We start from the raw sequence: 12,514 nt of genomic DNA, 5'->3' as shown, positions 1-12,514 counted from the left end.
AAAAAAAAAAAAAAAGAAATCGTATAAAATGATTCAATGTAGTAGTCACTCTGTGGATGCTTCCGAGGATATGGTTAAACTATAATTTAGTTTATCTCTCGTACATCCAAGAGAATAAAATTGTCAGTTACATAGGTCCACCGTCGAATATTGATAAATGCACACAACCGCTATCGACACTCCGCCGTATCTGAAATTTAGCTTCATGACCATGTACAACAACCAGTGAATTTAGAGTGTAGAACAAGCAGACCTGGAAATGCTGGCTGCTGTGGCTGCTGGCTGCCTCCATCCTTCATATCCATCTCTATCAAGCTTCCTTCAGGTGCCTTTGTCCCACAAAAAGGAAAATGGTTCTCCAGGTAGACAGAGAAGGATCAGGTGTATGCAACATAATAAAGTTGGTCGAATAGCATATAGTTAAGAATTTTGCGTATCAACAAGCCATAGCTACAGCTGATTCGTCGGACCGATTGCTGTCAGAATCGGCAACCAAAGGGTCCTTCTGGAATTGGTTTCTTAGCTGACCACAAGCTGCATTTGCATCCAGGCCTCTTGTTTGACGAACGCTTACGGTTATTTTACGGGACTCTAGAGCAGCTACAAATGCCACCACCTGAAGATAAACGAAAAGATCATTGATCAGTGAAAAGTATACATACAAAATCTGAAACATTTTCTTCTTGATACGTGATGGGAAACAGCACATCTGTTAAGAGCATCTTACTGCTTTCTTATATGGGCGCTGATACTCAGAGCCTTCTATGGGATTGAAAGGTATCAGGTTCACGTGATAACCGCGCCCCCATTCGTGGAGAAGCTTTGCAAGTTCTACGGCATGCTCTACTGCATCATTGACTCCGGCTGTTCGATTGATAAGCACCAGAAAAATCAGGGGGGAAGAATGTCATGTTTTGGAAGCCCAAATCTTCAACGAGGAACACAATGGAAGAAGAGAGAGGGATAGTGGTGCTAAAGTGAACCCAGTACCTAAAAGTGCATACTCAAAGGAAACTCTCCGACTAGTTTCGAGGAAATAATCACGACAATCCTTCATAATCGCTTCGAGAGGATATGCTTTTGCACTGGGCACAATAGTCTCCCGAAGCTTCTGGTTTGGTGCATGTAAGCTGATGGACAGAAAATGAAGAGTTCATAGAAGTAAAATTTAAAAAGAGAGCCAAAATCTAAGGACCTATCCTACAAATGGTCATGGGCATCTCTTCAAAATAAAGGATTAAAAGTATTAAATTTTGCTTTGGAATGGACCATATGGTTTGAAAGATTAGGGAGAGAGAAAAAAATTGAGAGGCCAGAAAAAACTCATAAAGAACATTAGGAAGGGGTATGCCTAGTAGGCTAGTACAATCTCTTAACGTTTTTGTAGTTATTCCCTGATTATGATTTACAATAATTGGAAGTTGGAACACCGTTCTGTAACATCCTATGCATTTGGGAGGATTTCTCACCTCTCCCTCTTTTGCATGTCTTCTCCATTAATTAAAAACATTTTTAAAAAATAGTTATAATCAGTGAGAAATCAGTAATCTAACTGCTAAATAAGTAAACAGAATTTATTGGGACAACCATAAGAAAGCAATCAACCACCGTAAACATAGACATCTTCACTCAGATATTTGGAATGGCAAAATTTTGAGTCGTAACAATAAACTACACCAAAATTCTACAATTCGCACAGTTCTTAATTAACTGCTACCTATTAAAAATTTAGGGGTGACAGCATAAGTTGGCTGGAAAGAAAAGACCTACACTCTTAAAATGGACGTATATATCACAAAGCAGTACATGAAAACTAGCAAAATTTATCCCTTGGCAAAATATCACTAAAAAAGACTGAATTTTTTGTTTTCTGTTTTTGATTTAATCAAACAATCTATAATATTTTTCCTGTTGAGTATATATTACCTGACAGCCAATGTTGACTGAAGCTTGTGAGACGCCAACCTTTTAATTGTGTTAGGAACACCCACAGTGGAAATCGTGATCATTCTTTGTCCAATTTGAACGTCCTAGAAAAAACATAAAAAATTTCATGAGAAATTGCAGACTCGGCACATAAAATTAGTGTGTAATGAACATGGTGGAACCTTAAAGCAAGCCTTCCCATGACAGTTTCATGTGATAACATTTTATTATTAAAAGATAATAATGACATAAGAACCTTTATCTCAAAGTGGACAGGCATGATACTGATAGAACCTCAAAAAATATATGGGGTTGTTTGGGGATGATCTAAAGACAGTTTTGTGCTTAAATGCACCAACCCAGAAGCTTGGGAAGGCATAAGGATGGATACCCAAAAAAGGAAAAAAGAAAGGTTTTCATTTGGTCTACCCTCTGGGGCGGTTTAGTACTCAGGAAAAATGCCAAGCAATGTCTCCTTATCTCCTGGATGGGTTCTCTTTGCGTAAAATGGGATGACTCAAATAGAATACCTATATCTTGGAATTCAATTGAATCTAAGAATCATTCTACAATAAGTTCACACTTCTATAGTGTAATCTTGCTCTTTCGCTTGGTTGCTCTTAGATGTGTGAAACGCAATTACCTTGTAAAAAGAAAATTTAATACCCTATGGCTTAATGCTATTAGAACTTTTTATGAGATATTTGGTTAGAAGAAATAGAAGAATTTTTTATGTGGTGCTTGATGGATATATTTTTGGGCCAGATCTCGGCAACTGTTGTTTTTTCCTCCTCTCAGAGCTCTCTCATAAGGTTTCTCATAATTATATTTTAATTTTACCAATTTGAGAGTTTTATTGTAATGCGGTATTCTCTGGGGGGCCTTTCCTTGTGTATTTCATTCTTTCAATGCAATTGTTTTGCTAGTGAATGAAGAGTTTTGCTCTCCAGGTCCTCTCTTGCAGTGTATGTACCGGAACCGGGTAAAAAGAAAATATAGAACGGAAGAATAACAAAGGGGAAAAGATCAAATAGTACACAAAAAATTACCCCACAAAATGTTAGGATAAATGAGTCTTGAAGAATCAACCTTGTTCAAGCACTGATGCGCTTCAAGCACCGATTTCATATTTAACATTGGCTCGCCCATTCCCATGAATACTACATTCGTCACCCTATGGTTGAAAATATCCTCAATCGCAAATACCTGTGTATATAAAATGCAACTAATCACAATGGGGAGGATTAATTACACCTGAAATAATTTCATTTATTCAAATTTCTAAAAATCAATGAGATACTAGAACAGAAAAAATCCATAACAAAAACACGAAACCAAAATGTAAGAGATATAAAATACCTGTTCAACAATTTCATGTCTCTGAAGATTCCTTGAAAACCCCCCTTTTCCAGTGGCACAAAATGAACAGCGCAATGGGCAGCCAACCTTAATGTTTCAAATTCAGTATAAATTTGATTTAAGATTGAACACCATAATGAGTTCAGACAATCCCATTTCCCAGGGAACAGGTTAAAAAATCATTGCAAGTGCTTTCAAAAGACATATATGTACCGTAATTTCATCTATTGGGCAATGTGGTTATTTCTCAAGTATACATGGGGCTAGACAACTACCGGGTACTACATTAACGCCCAATCACTTTACTAAGAAGAGAAACACTCTGTGACCAAATCATAAACTAAGATACATTGATGAAAATGTAAATGACAGAATTCACGTCTCTGAATGATCAAATATGAATATTACCTGTGATGAGATGCAAGCAGTAAGGCGAACTGAACCTTTATTGTCTTTGTCTTCCACAGGTATGCCAACGGTTTCAATCAGCCTGTTGTCGTCCAACTTCAGCAACAACTGCAAAATTTAGACGTATGGATGCATTAAAGCCAAACAGACTCGTGTACAAACATTCAACCATTCACTTACCATGATAAATTTAGAATAATTTAATAAGAATGCAAACAGAAAATAATTGAAACAGTGAACAATTGCAATTCAATTAAATCAAAATCGGATAAAGCAATGAATGATCTTAATATCAAAGTACCTTAACGGTCCCGTCAGATGCAGTAACAGACTGGTAAACAGGAGAACGGCCCACCCTCCATCCAGCTTCCTGAAGACCATTCCTGAATGCCTGTGGCACTGCAATCAACCCAAATCACCATAACAGACAGCAACTCAATAACAAGATAAAGTAAAGACAGACCAAGTTAATCAGAGAAGAAGAAATAATACTGACAGTTGGTAAACTCTTCAATTTCCTTGACCTTCCTTTTATAAATGAGCTGGTGGAGTTGCTTACCTCTATACTTTTCCTAATTCATCCCAAACAGAAACATCTCCAACAATTTAACGAAACAGAAGCGAAAAGCTCCACAAAATGAAGCCACTCATTTGCGAGCAATCCAGGCTTTTAGACTAATACAGTCGTTTATCGTTTGTTACCTGGCCGAAGTCCAAAGCGAGCTGTTGGAGCTCCTGCTCCGACAAGCCGATGAGCACTTTCGAAGCTTCGGGAGGGGGGCGTGCGCGAGGGGATGTGGACGTGGAGAGGTTCCGAGAGGGCACGGCGGCGACGCGGCGAGGCCGTACTGCGCGTGCGGCGGATATGGAGCATACATGGTGAATGAGCGCCATTGAAATGGCAATCATCTTGTGGAACTGAGAGCGGATGCAACTGAATTGAGAAGGCCAAAACTTAAACCCAATCTGGAACTGTTCTGTCTCCTGGGGTTTTATTTCTTCCCTTCAAATTCGCCTTCGAAATATATTATCTTACTTTTTGTTCCTTTTTCTTTTTTTCTTTTTTTGCTTTTTTTCTTACTTAAAAAAAATAAGATAGTTGGAAAAATAGATTTCGTGTCTAATAGGGTTTAAATTTGAAGGGGTGTTTAATAAGTTCATAAACTTTCGTGGGAAAAATTACCTTGATGGTTGATGCGCGATTCTATCTTGTATGACATATCAGCAAGTGATCCAATATGAATTCTGATGTGGGTCTAACTCACAACCGACAAACAAAGCTTTCACCAATTTCGAAACTTAAGTTAGTACTGAGTTCGAACTAGCGTCGAGTTGAGTTGAGTTTAATGCAATAAATTGCATAGCTTGAGAAGGTGGCACTCCACCTTCTATGAGGGAGTGTTCAGTGTTTGTACCTATAATCCAACAAGCAATCAAAAGATCATATGCCAACAAAATTGATATTCTACCCACTATTAGCAAGTTTTTTACTTGTCAAAATATTCTACAAATCGAACTTGAGCTAAACTTTAGTTTTGGACAGCATGTCCAAATTGAAGTATGGACAGATGCAGCTCCAAAGGAGGTCCTTGTTTGTGCTTGGTTTGACCCTTTTAACACTAATCATGTAGCCAATTGCCCTTTATTTTCGCTTATATTCGTATAACATGATATAATAAATACACAATTTCTAACATAATTTACCAAAAACATTAATTTAAAATATAAAAATGAATCAAAGTTTATGTTGTCCTCCCCGATACAATCCAATCCATTACAATGACCAGTAAATTTCTCTACAAATTCGTTTAAGCAACACTAACAAATTGAAAAGTGAAAACTGTCTGGTGTTCGATTGCTTAACCTGAAACTCAAAACATTTGTGCATGATTAGTGACAGATCCATAATTTTTATTCGAAATACTTCATTTAAAATTTAGTAATAATTTACAAGTATGTAATTGCAAGAGTTCATAAAATGAAATATAATTTATAATTAATCTTTGAAATTGGCAACGAGAATCATACTAAAGAGACTAAAAATGTATACATTTAAACCAATTTTATATTTCTTAGTGAAAAAGAAAAAACTAGGTTCAAAGTAATATGGTAGGAATCAAGCTGCACAAAATAAAAATAATAAATAAATAAACTTCACTGAAAATCTACGATGTCTATGATCTAGAGAGTGAGTACTTTTTAAATAAAGAAAAAAATACATTTTTGGTCCCTAAAGTTTGAAGTAGGTGTATACTTGGTCCTCAATTTTCAAAACGAGCACTTTTAGTCTCTGAGGTTTGGTGAAGGTTTCTATTTAATCCCAAAGTTTCAAAATAGACATTTTTTATCCTTAAAGCTTGAAAAATAGTTATAAATGGTCATTTGACCGTTAGTGGCTTTCCATCCCTATTTCTTTCTCTCTCTTTCTCTTTCTCTTTATTTCCCATCTCCGACCAACAACCGCCGACCATTTCTATATGTATAGATTGATAAACTAAAGATGGACCAAATATGTTTATGAATTATAAATATTAAATTGTCATATGATAAAATTTGACACTTAATTTTAATAAAAGTTTTTACGATAGAGACTAAATTGTTACAAATTTTAAACTATAGGGACTTAAATCGTTACAAGTTAAAGTTCTGTGTCTAAATTGTTACTTTAGAGAAAGTACATGGACTAAAATGTTACCAACTGAAGTTTAGTGACTAAATTGTTATTTTGATGAAAAATACAATGATCAAACGTGCTTTTTAACCTTATTAATAAAGAAAAATAAAATTACATAATTTCAACATTGGAAACAAATTATTAAGAATCTTGTTTTAAAAATATACATACACAAAATTTTGAGAATTTTTATAAAATTATTTTAGAAACAAGCAATAAAAAATAACTCTACAAAGTATTTAAGTTTTTTAGTAAAATTGAAAACTACAAGTAGAAATAGAAATGCCAGTGCACTACGTATCTACAGTAAAAGGAAAAAGAATAAAAGGAAGGGTTCCCACTTACACCATTACTCACGCGTATCAGAAGAAGTGTCCAACACGCTCCAATGAGGGGTAAAACTGTAAAACCACGGATCTCTTTTATTCGTTCCGGGCCGCCGTAAAACTCTGGTTCGGCCTCCTGCCAACCTTTTTTGACAGTCGATTTATTTGACCACCATAAATAAATACTTGATTTTCGATTTATAATTTATTTCTCGTGTACGTTTAACAATTAAATTAAATTAACATAGCTCACGTTAATTGTCATATACTTCAAATTAAGAGGTTATGAGTTCGAATTATTTCTTCAATATGTTGTACTAAAAAAAATTTAATCATGATTTCTTTCATTATACTTTGTTCAATCTAAACATAGATCAACTTGTTAATATTCAACTATTTATCTCCGACTAAAATATCATAAGTTTCAATTTCTACCATCAAATATTGTATTAAAAAATATATATTTTACAAAATGCATGATTAGGATATCCAAGAGGCAAAAATAACAAATTTTTAAAACGAACAACATTTTTTAGTTCTATCGTTACTAGATAAAACATCGAATTATCAACTTTTAAAATGGCAATAAATAGTTTACTTGTTAAACTGTATTTATAGTGAAAAAAGTCACTACTTTCTCAAACTTTTAAGTTTTAAATGAGCTATTGCTATTATTTTTCAATTTACCTATACATATTGTATGTATCCATTGATGTTGCATGAAAAATAGTCGTAGTATGTACTATCTATCATTTTGTTGTTATCAGCCACAACATGGTTCATCTATCTTTTGACCATATGAAGTTGTATTTTGAAATTATTTTATATAAGAACTAAATAATTTTGTAGTTCAACAACACAATATGGAAATCAAATTTTAAGCTTTAAAAGAAATAGCATCTAAATATTCTATTTTCTACGAGATCATCTAAAGTTGTCATCTAATTTTACTATTTCATCCCATAATTAAATAATCCAAAAATCTTCAACATCACATTTAGATAGAGAGAAAAAAAAAAGGGACACCAATTACGCTTTGAATTTATTAGAGGGCAAAAATGCAATCTTCTCAAAATAGCAAATCTCTAAATTTAACCCATTTATTACTAGGACTCCGGTAATAAAAAAAATGTGGAAGGTTAATCTTAATCTTAATCTTATTACAGCATCCAAATCACTGTCCAAATTTAGCTCAGCACAAGGAAGGAAGGAAGGACGGAAGTGGAAAAAAAAGGAGCGGCTGTCATCTTTCGATCTTATCCTCACCCGCGACTTCTTTTTTTACCAACACGCCGTCAACTTCGCACTCTCAGATCTGATGACATGGCAGAATAACATTGGTCCGTCTCGTGAAATCCAACACCCGCCGGTCAGCACCACCACCTTCTTAACGCTTTCGCTTTTTTTCCGTGTCATTTTTGTCTGTATAAATATTCCCCTGTTTCCAATCCGTTCCCAGTGGTCTCTCTCTCTTCCCTCAATTCTCCTCCGCTGCCGTCCGGCCATGGCCGCCGCCGCAGCCCTCCGCCGCATCTCTGCAGTACTCCTCCTCCTCCTCCACATCTCCACCTCCACCGTCTCCATCGGCGTCAACTACGGCACTCTGGGCAACAACCTCCGGCCGCCGGCGGAGGTCGCGAACTTCATCAAAACCCAAACCACATTCGACCGCGTCAAGATCTTCGACGCGAATCCCGACATCCTCCGCGCATTCGCCGGCACCGGAATTCTAGTGACGGTGACCATCGGCAACGGCGATATCCCCCGCCTCACAGACCCCGCCGCCGCTCAGCAATGGGTCGCCGCCAATATCGTGCCGTTTCACCCTCAGACGCGCATTAATTACATTGCCGTCGGAAATGAAGTCCTGCTGATTACTAGGGATCTCGTTCCCCAGCTAGTTCCCGCCATGAGATCACTTCAACAAGCTCTTGTACAAGCCGGAATCACGGACATTAAGGTAATTTGCTTTAGTATGACCTCTCAATATAAACGGTTGTAAATAACGCTAAACTAAATTCAATGTTAACATAAAAATATTTTAATGGTCTGCCTATGAAATTTGAATTCACATCATAGATCTTATTGAACTCGAAACAGGAAGAAGAAAAAAAATTCAGTGATTTTAAATAAACTCCTTTAATTTGTTTCTGATGCTACCAGAATACAATACATTTTGATCCCAAACTTTTAAAGATTCCCAACAAGATATATATGTATACTTTGTTACAATTTTTCATTTTATTTGAAACGTAGCATAATATAAATATGACTTTTCCGTACAAATATACATATTTGAATTAGATTTGAATTATGTTATTTCTTATATATAAGAAATACAAAACTATTTAAAAAAACTTTTAAAATAATGTCCATAAGAATTGACAATACGTTTTTGGGTTTTCCACCAGGTGACTACCCCTCAGGCTCTAATTCTACAAACTTCAAATCCGCCAAGCGCCGGTCGGTTCTTTCCGGCCGACGCCCAAGCCCTGTTCACACCACTGCTTCAGTTTCTACGCGAGACCAAGGCGCCGTTCATGATGAATCCTTATCCATACTTCGGAATGTCGTCTCCAAAACAGTTGAATTTCGCCCTCTTCCGCCCCAACCCCGGCCTCTACGACAAGTTCACCCGCATCACCTACACCAACATGTTCGTCGCCAACATGGACGCCGTCTACTCCGCCATGAAAGCCATCGGATTCGCCGACGTGGACATCGTCGTCGGCGAGACCGGCTGGCCCACCAGATGCGACGGCAACCCTATCTGCAGCCCCGATAACGCCGCTCACTACAATCGCCACTTGATCAACCTCGTCAAGTCCGGCGAAGGCACGCCTTTGATGCCGAACCGCCGATTCGAAGCCTACTTATTCGGTCTGTTCAACGAGAATGTTAAACCGGGCCCGGAAGCCGAGCGGAACTGGGGCTTGTTCCAGCCGGATTTCACTCCGGTTTACGATGTTCCAATCATTATGCGCAATGGACGACGGGTTCGTTTCTAATTCGATTTCTATCTCTTCTATTATTGGACCGCCTGAACCGCCTGCCTTAAAAAGCAAAGGTCGAAGCTTTAGTTTGAGTTAATTTAACCACTAAAATTTATTCTAATTGATCTTCTTCCTATTGATCAAGGTTCTCTCGATATTCAGGAATTGCCCGATCTAATTTAATGGGTTAAAATTAGATCTGACTTAGATTTATCGAATGAAATTGAATTAGTCCAACAATATTTTATTTTTTTAAATACTTTTTAAAACCAAAATTTTTAATTTTTGAATTTCTAATGTTTTTACAATTTTTTTCTTAATGATTATGTTTTTAGTTTGAACCAGGTGTTTACAACCTAATTTTATTTTAAAAAAGTATTATGTGAATATTATGCAGTATCTAAATGTATATTTTGGAGTGATGATATAATTACTGATTTTTTTAAAAAGATTAAATATAATTAATTTTTCAACGTACTACGTCAAAATCACTCCCTTCACACAAAAAATTTCTTGGATCGACGAATTAGTTAATCGGGTGAGATTTTACTGTTTTGCAGCGCAGTGGCCGAAGAGGCGGCCGGGGGAGGCCGAGGCCGAGGCCTAGGCCGGTGGTGGCGTCGTCGGGAAAGAAATGGTGTGTGCCGAAACCCGATGCTGCAAATGATGCGTTGCAGAATAATATAGACTATATTTGCAGCTTGAATACCGTCGATTGCCGGCCGGTTCAACCTGGCGGCGTGTGTTTTCAACCGAACGACGTCCGATCGCACGCGGCGTATTTGATGAATTCGTATTACCAAACCGCCGGCAGAAACGATTTCAACTGCGATTTCAGAAGCACCGCCGTTATAGCCACAGTCGATCCAAGTAAACGTTCCTTTTTCTTTCATTTTTTATTAGATTTTTTAATTGAATTGACTCGATCGGAATTTTACGGAGTAACCACCGTGTGCGGTGGCTGACCGGCGGCTCTTTCTTGTGCAGGTTACGGCGGATGTAGGTATATTGCTTGACAGATCAAGCGGAGGGAGACGGAGGAGGGATTGGGTTGCGTACGTGCGGGTGCAGGAGAAGAAATTCTGAGACCACGCAAAGGCCAAAATCAACGGAGCCTGCAAATACCTTTTCTATTTTATTTTCTTGTTTTTTTCCCTCTATATGCAATGATTTATTTTCCATATTTATTTGATTTATTTTTTCTGAAATCAATATTTGTTGTAATTAAATCGATTTCTTATAGAAAAAAGTCTTGCTATAATTTTAACAAATGGGATTAGTAATTGCAAGAGTTTTCATTAATTATTCTGAAGTTAATTTAATTTAATTTAATTTATAATAATTTTGCAGTATTATTTTAGAAGCATTTTGATTACTTGAGATACAATCTAACGATAAATTAAAATTTATTGTAAAATTTACATCAACAATTTTTTTTTTTCAATTATGTAATATAGACAAATAACTATAAAAACAATGCAATTATAAATTTCATAATGAGTTTGATTCTAGCTCAACATGAACGACAATAGCATACTAATAATACAAGTCATGAGAGAAGTATTTTCTAATAACAGGTAAAAATATGGCTTTTGAGGGAAGGAACAAATGACAAAAAACAATGTTCAACATGAAAAGCAAAAAAGAAAATTTTGTCCTAAAACAAGCTAGCGAAATCATGAGACAATATATAACATAGTTAATATGTGTATTTTTAATAAATGTATTTACTGTTTAGCAAATTAGAAGCAATAACAATTTTACAATAATTTAATAAATTTTGATATTTATTTAATCTCTCTCCATAAGTTGCAGTCATTTTTGTTTTCTAAATTTAAAAAAAAAAAACCAAAAAAAAGTCCATCTATATTTGAAATAGGGACTTCCCTTTGAGAAGAAAAAGAAAAGAAAAGAAAAAGAAAACTTCATTTTGTTGCCACACACGCCAGATTTTATTAAAAAGAAAACAATCAAAATTATGGGATTTAATATATATATATATTTATTTATATATAGTTGAATTGGTCGAGCAATTTCAAACTATATTAAAGAATTTAGGTTTATATCTATTGAAATTTTAAAATTCTGTTACAAAAAATAAAAGTCTCTCTTATATTCATAAATTAAACAAGGTAAACAAATATAAGTTCATTATAAATTCTCAAGGTTGCGTACTCTAATAGTCTGTAAACTTTAAAAAATGTGTGATAGACTTCTAAATTTTTATTGTCATCTCTAATAAGTCATTAATTTAAAAGGAAAAATGTTTTGAGTATGTTGTTAAAGTTTTAATTTTGTATCAAATATTTGACCTATAGATACTTTTCAAAATTTAGGACTTTGAGACATATTTTTAATGCTTAAAGGTAAAGATTTATCAGACATAATTCAAAGAAGTTAAGAGAATAAGTTTATAATTTAAAAATTAATATAATGAGAATTTACAAAAAAGGTGAGGTGAGGAATTTTTATTTTGTTTTTTGAAAATCAAGTTTTATATTTCCGTTCGGTGTTTTCTTTAATATTATTTTGTTTCGTTTTTGGGATTGTTCTGAACTTTAGTTTGAAGATAAAGTGTAAAATAAATAAAAATTTTTGATAACTAAAAATGATCTCTCTCTCTCTCTCTCTCTCTCTCTCTCTCTCTCTCTCTCTCTCTTTCTTTCTTTCTTTTTTTTTTTTTTTTACAATTATACTTCTAAATTTTTAATGGTAAAAACAAAATCTTCTAATTTTCATAAATGAAAAAATTAGACCGTTAAATTTTCGTTCGTGAGTGAAAAAAGTAAAAAACTGCACTCTTAAACTTTCTACTAGTTATATATATA

The 12,514-nt window shown here is 35.2% G+C and overlaps 2 protein-coding genes across 2 annotated transcripts; one reads left to right on the top strand and one right to left on the bottom strand.

The window, feature by feature from the left end:
• Window positions 1-6: 6 nt before the first annotated feature.
• On the bottom strand, window positions 7-4,694 carry LOC111010274 (Radical SAM superfamily protein). The gene is made up of 10 exons (XM_022283642.2): window positions 4,396-4,694; window positions 4,190-4,265; window positions 3,995-4,092; window positions 3,694-3,801; window positions 3,286-3,372; window positions 3,016-3,132; window positions 1,927-2,030; window positions 991-1,130; window positions 728-864; window positions 7-616 (listed from the first exon to the last, which is right to left on the bottom strand). Exons 1-10 carry the CDS (start codon window positions 4,600-4,602, stop codon window positions 437-439), a joined length of 1,254 nt encoding a protein of 417 aa, XP_022139334.2. The 5' UTR covers window positions 4,603-4,694; the 3' UTR covers window positions 7-436.
• Window positions 4,695-8,118: 3,424 nt separating this feature from the next.
• Window positions 8,119-10,957, top strand: LOC111010027 (O-Glycosyl hydrolases family 17 protein). The gene is made up of 4 exons (XM_022283289.2): window positions 8,119-8,653; window positions 9,105-9,689; window positions 10,247-10,556; window positions 10,674-10,957. The coding sequence occupies exons 1-4, from the start codon at window positions 8,198-8,200 to the stop codon at window positions 10,700-10,702; spliced, it is 1,380 nt and encodes a 459-aa protein (XP_022138981.2). The 5' UTR covers window positions 8,119-8,197; the 3' UTR covers window positions 10,703-10,957.
• Window positions 10,958-12,514: the final 1,557 nt, after the last annotated feature.

The sequence above is a fragment of the Momordica charantia genome (genome assembly GCF_013281855.1).
Source record: "Momordica charantia cultivar OHB3-1 chromosome 9 unlocalized genomic scaffold, Mcharantia_2.0 BLBB01000009.1, whole genome shotgun sequence".
In the NCBI taxonomy this organism is placed as follows: domain Eukaryota; kingdom Viridiplantae; phylum Streptophyta; class Magnoliopsida; order Cucurbitales; family Cucurbitaceae; genus Momordica; species Momordica charantia.
This window is presented reverse-complemented; position numbering and strand designations above follow the sequence as displayed.

Bases quoted from the DNA above. Each gene is read 5' to 3' on its own strand.
- LOC111010274 (XM_022283642.2), bottom strand. From the start codon at position 4,602: ATGATTGCCATTTCAATGGCGCTCATTCACCATGTATGCTCCATATCC. The intron at 3,133-3,285 runs GTATTTTATATC...TTATATACACAG, and splicing joins GACATGAAATTGTTGAACAG to GTATTTGCGATTGAGGATAT. The intron at 2,031-3,015 runs GTTGATTCTTCA...TGTTTTTTCTAG, and splicing joins CGCATCAGTGCTTGAACAAG to GACGTTCAAATTGGACAAAG.
- LOC111010027 (XM_022283289.2), top strand. From the start codon at position 8,198: ATGGCCGCCGCCGCAGCCCTCCGCCGCATCTCTGCAGTACTCCTCCTC. The intron at 8,654-9,104 runs GTAATTTGCTTT...GTTTTCCACCAG, and splicing joins CCGGAATCACGGACATTAAG to GTGACTACCCCTCAGGCTCT. The intron at 9,690-10,246 runs GTTCGTTTCTAA...ACTGTTTTGCAG, and splicing joins TTATGCGCAATGGACGACGG to CGCAGTGGCCGAAGAGGCGG.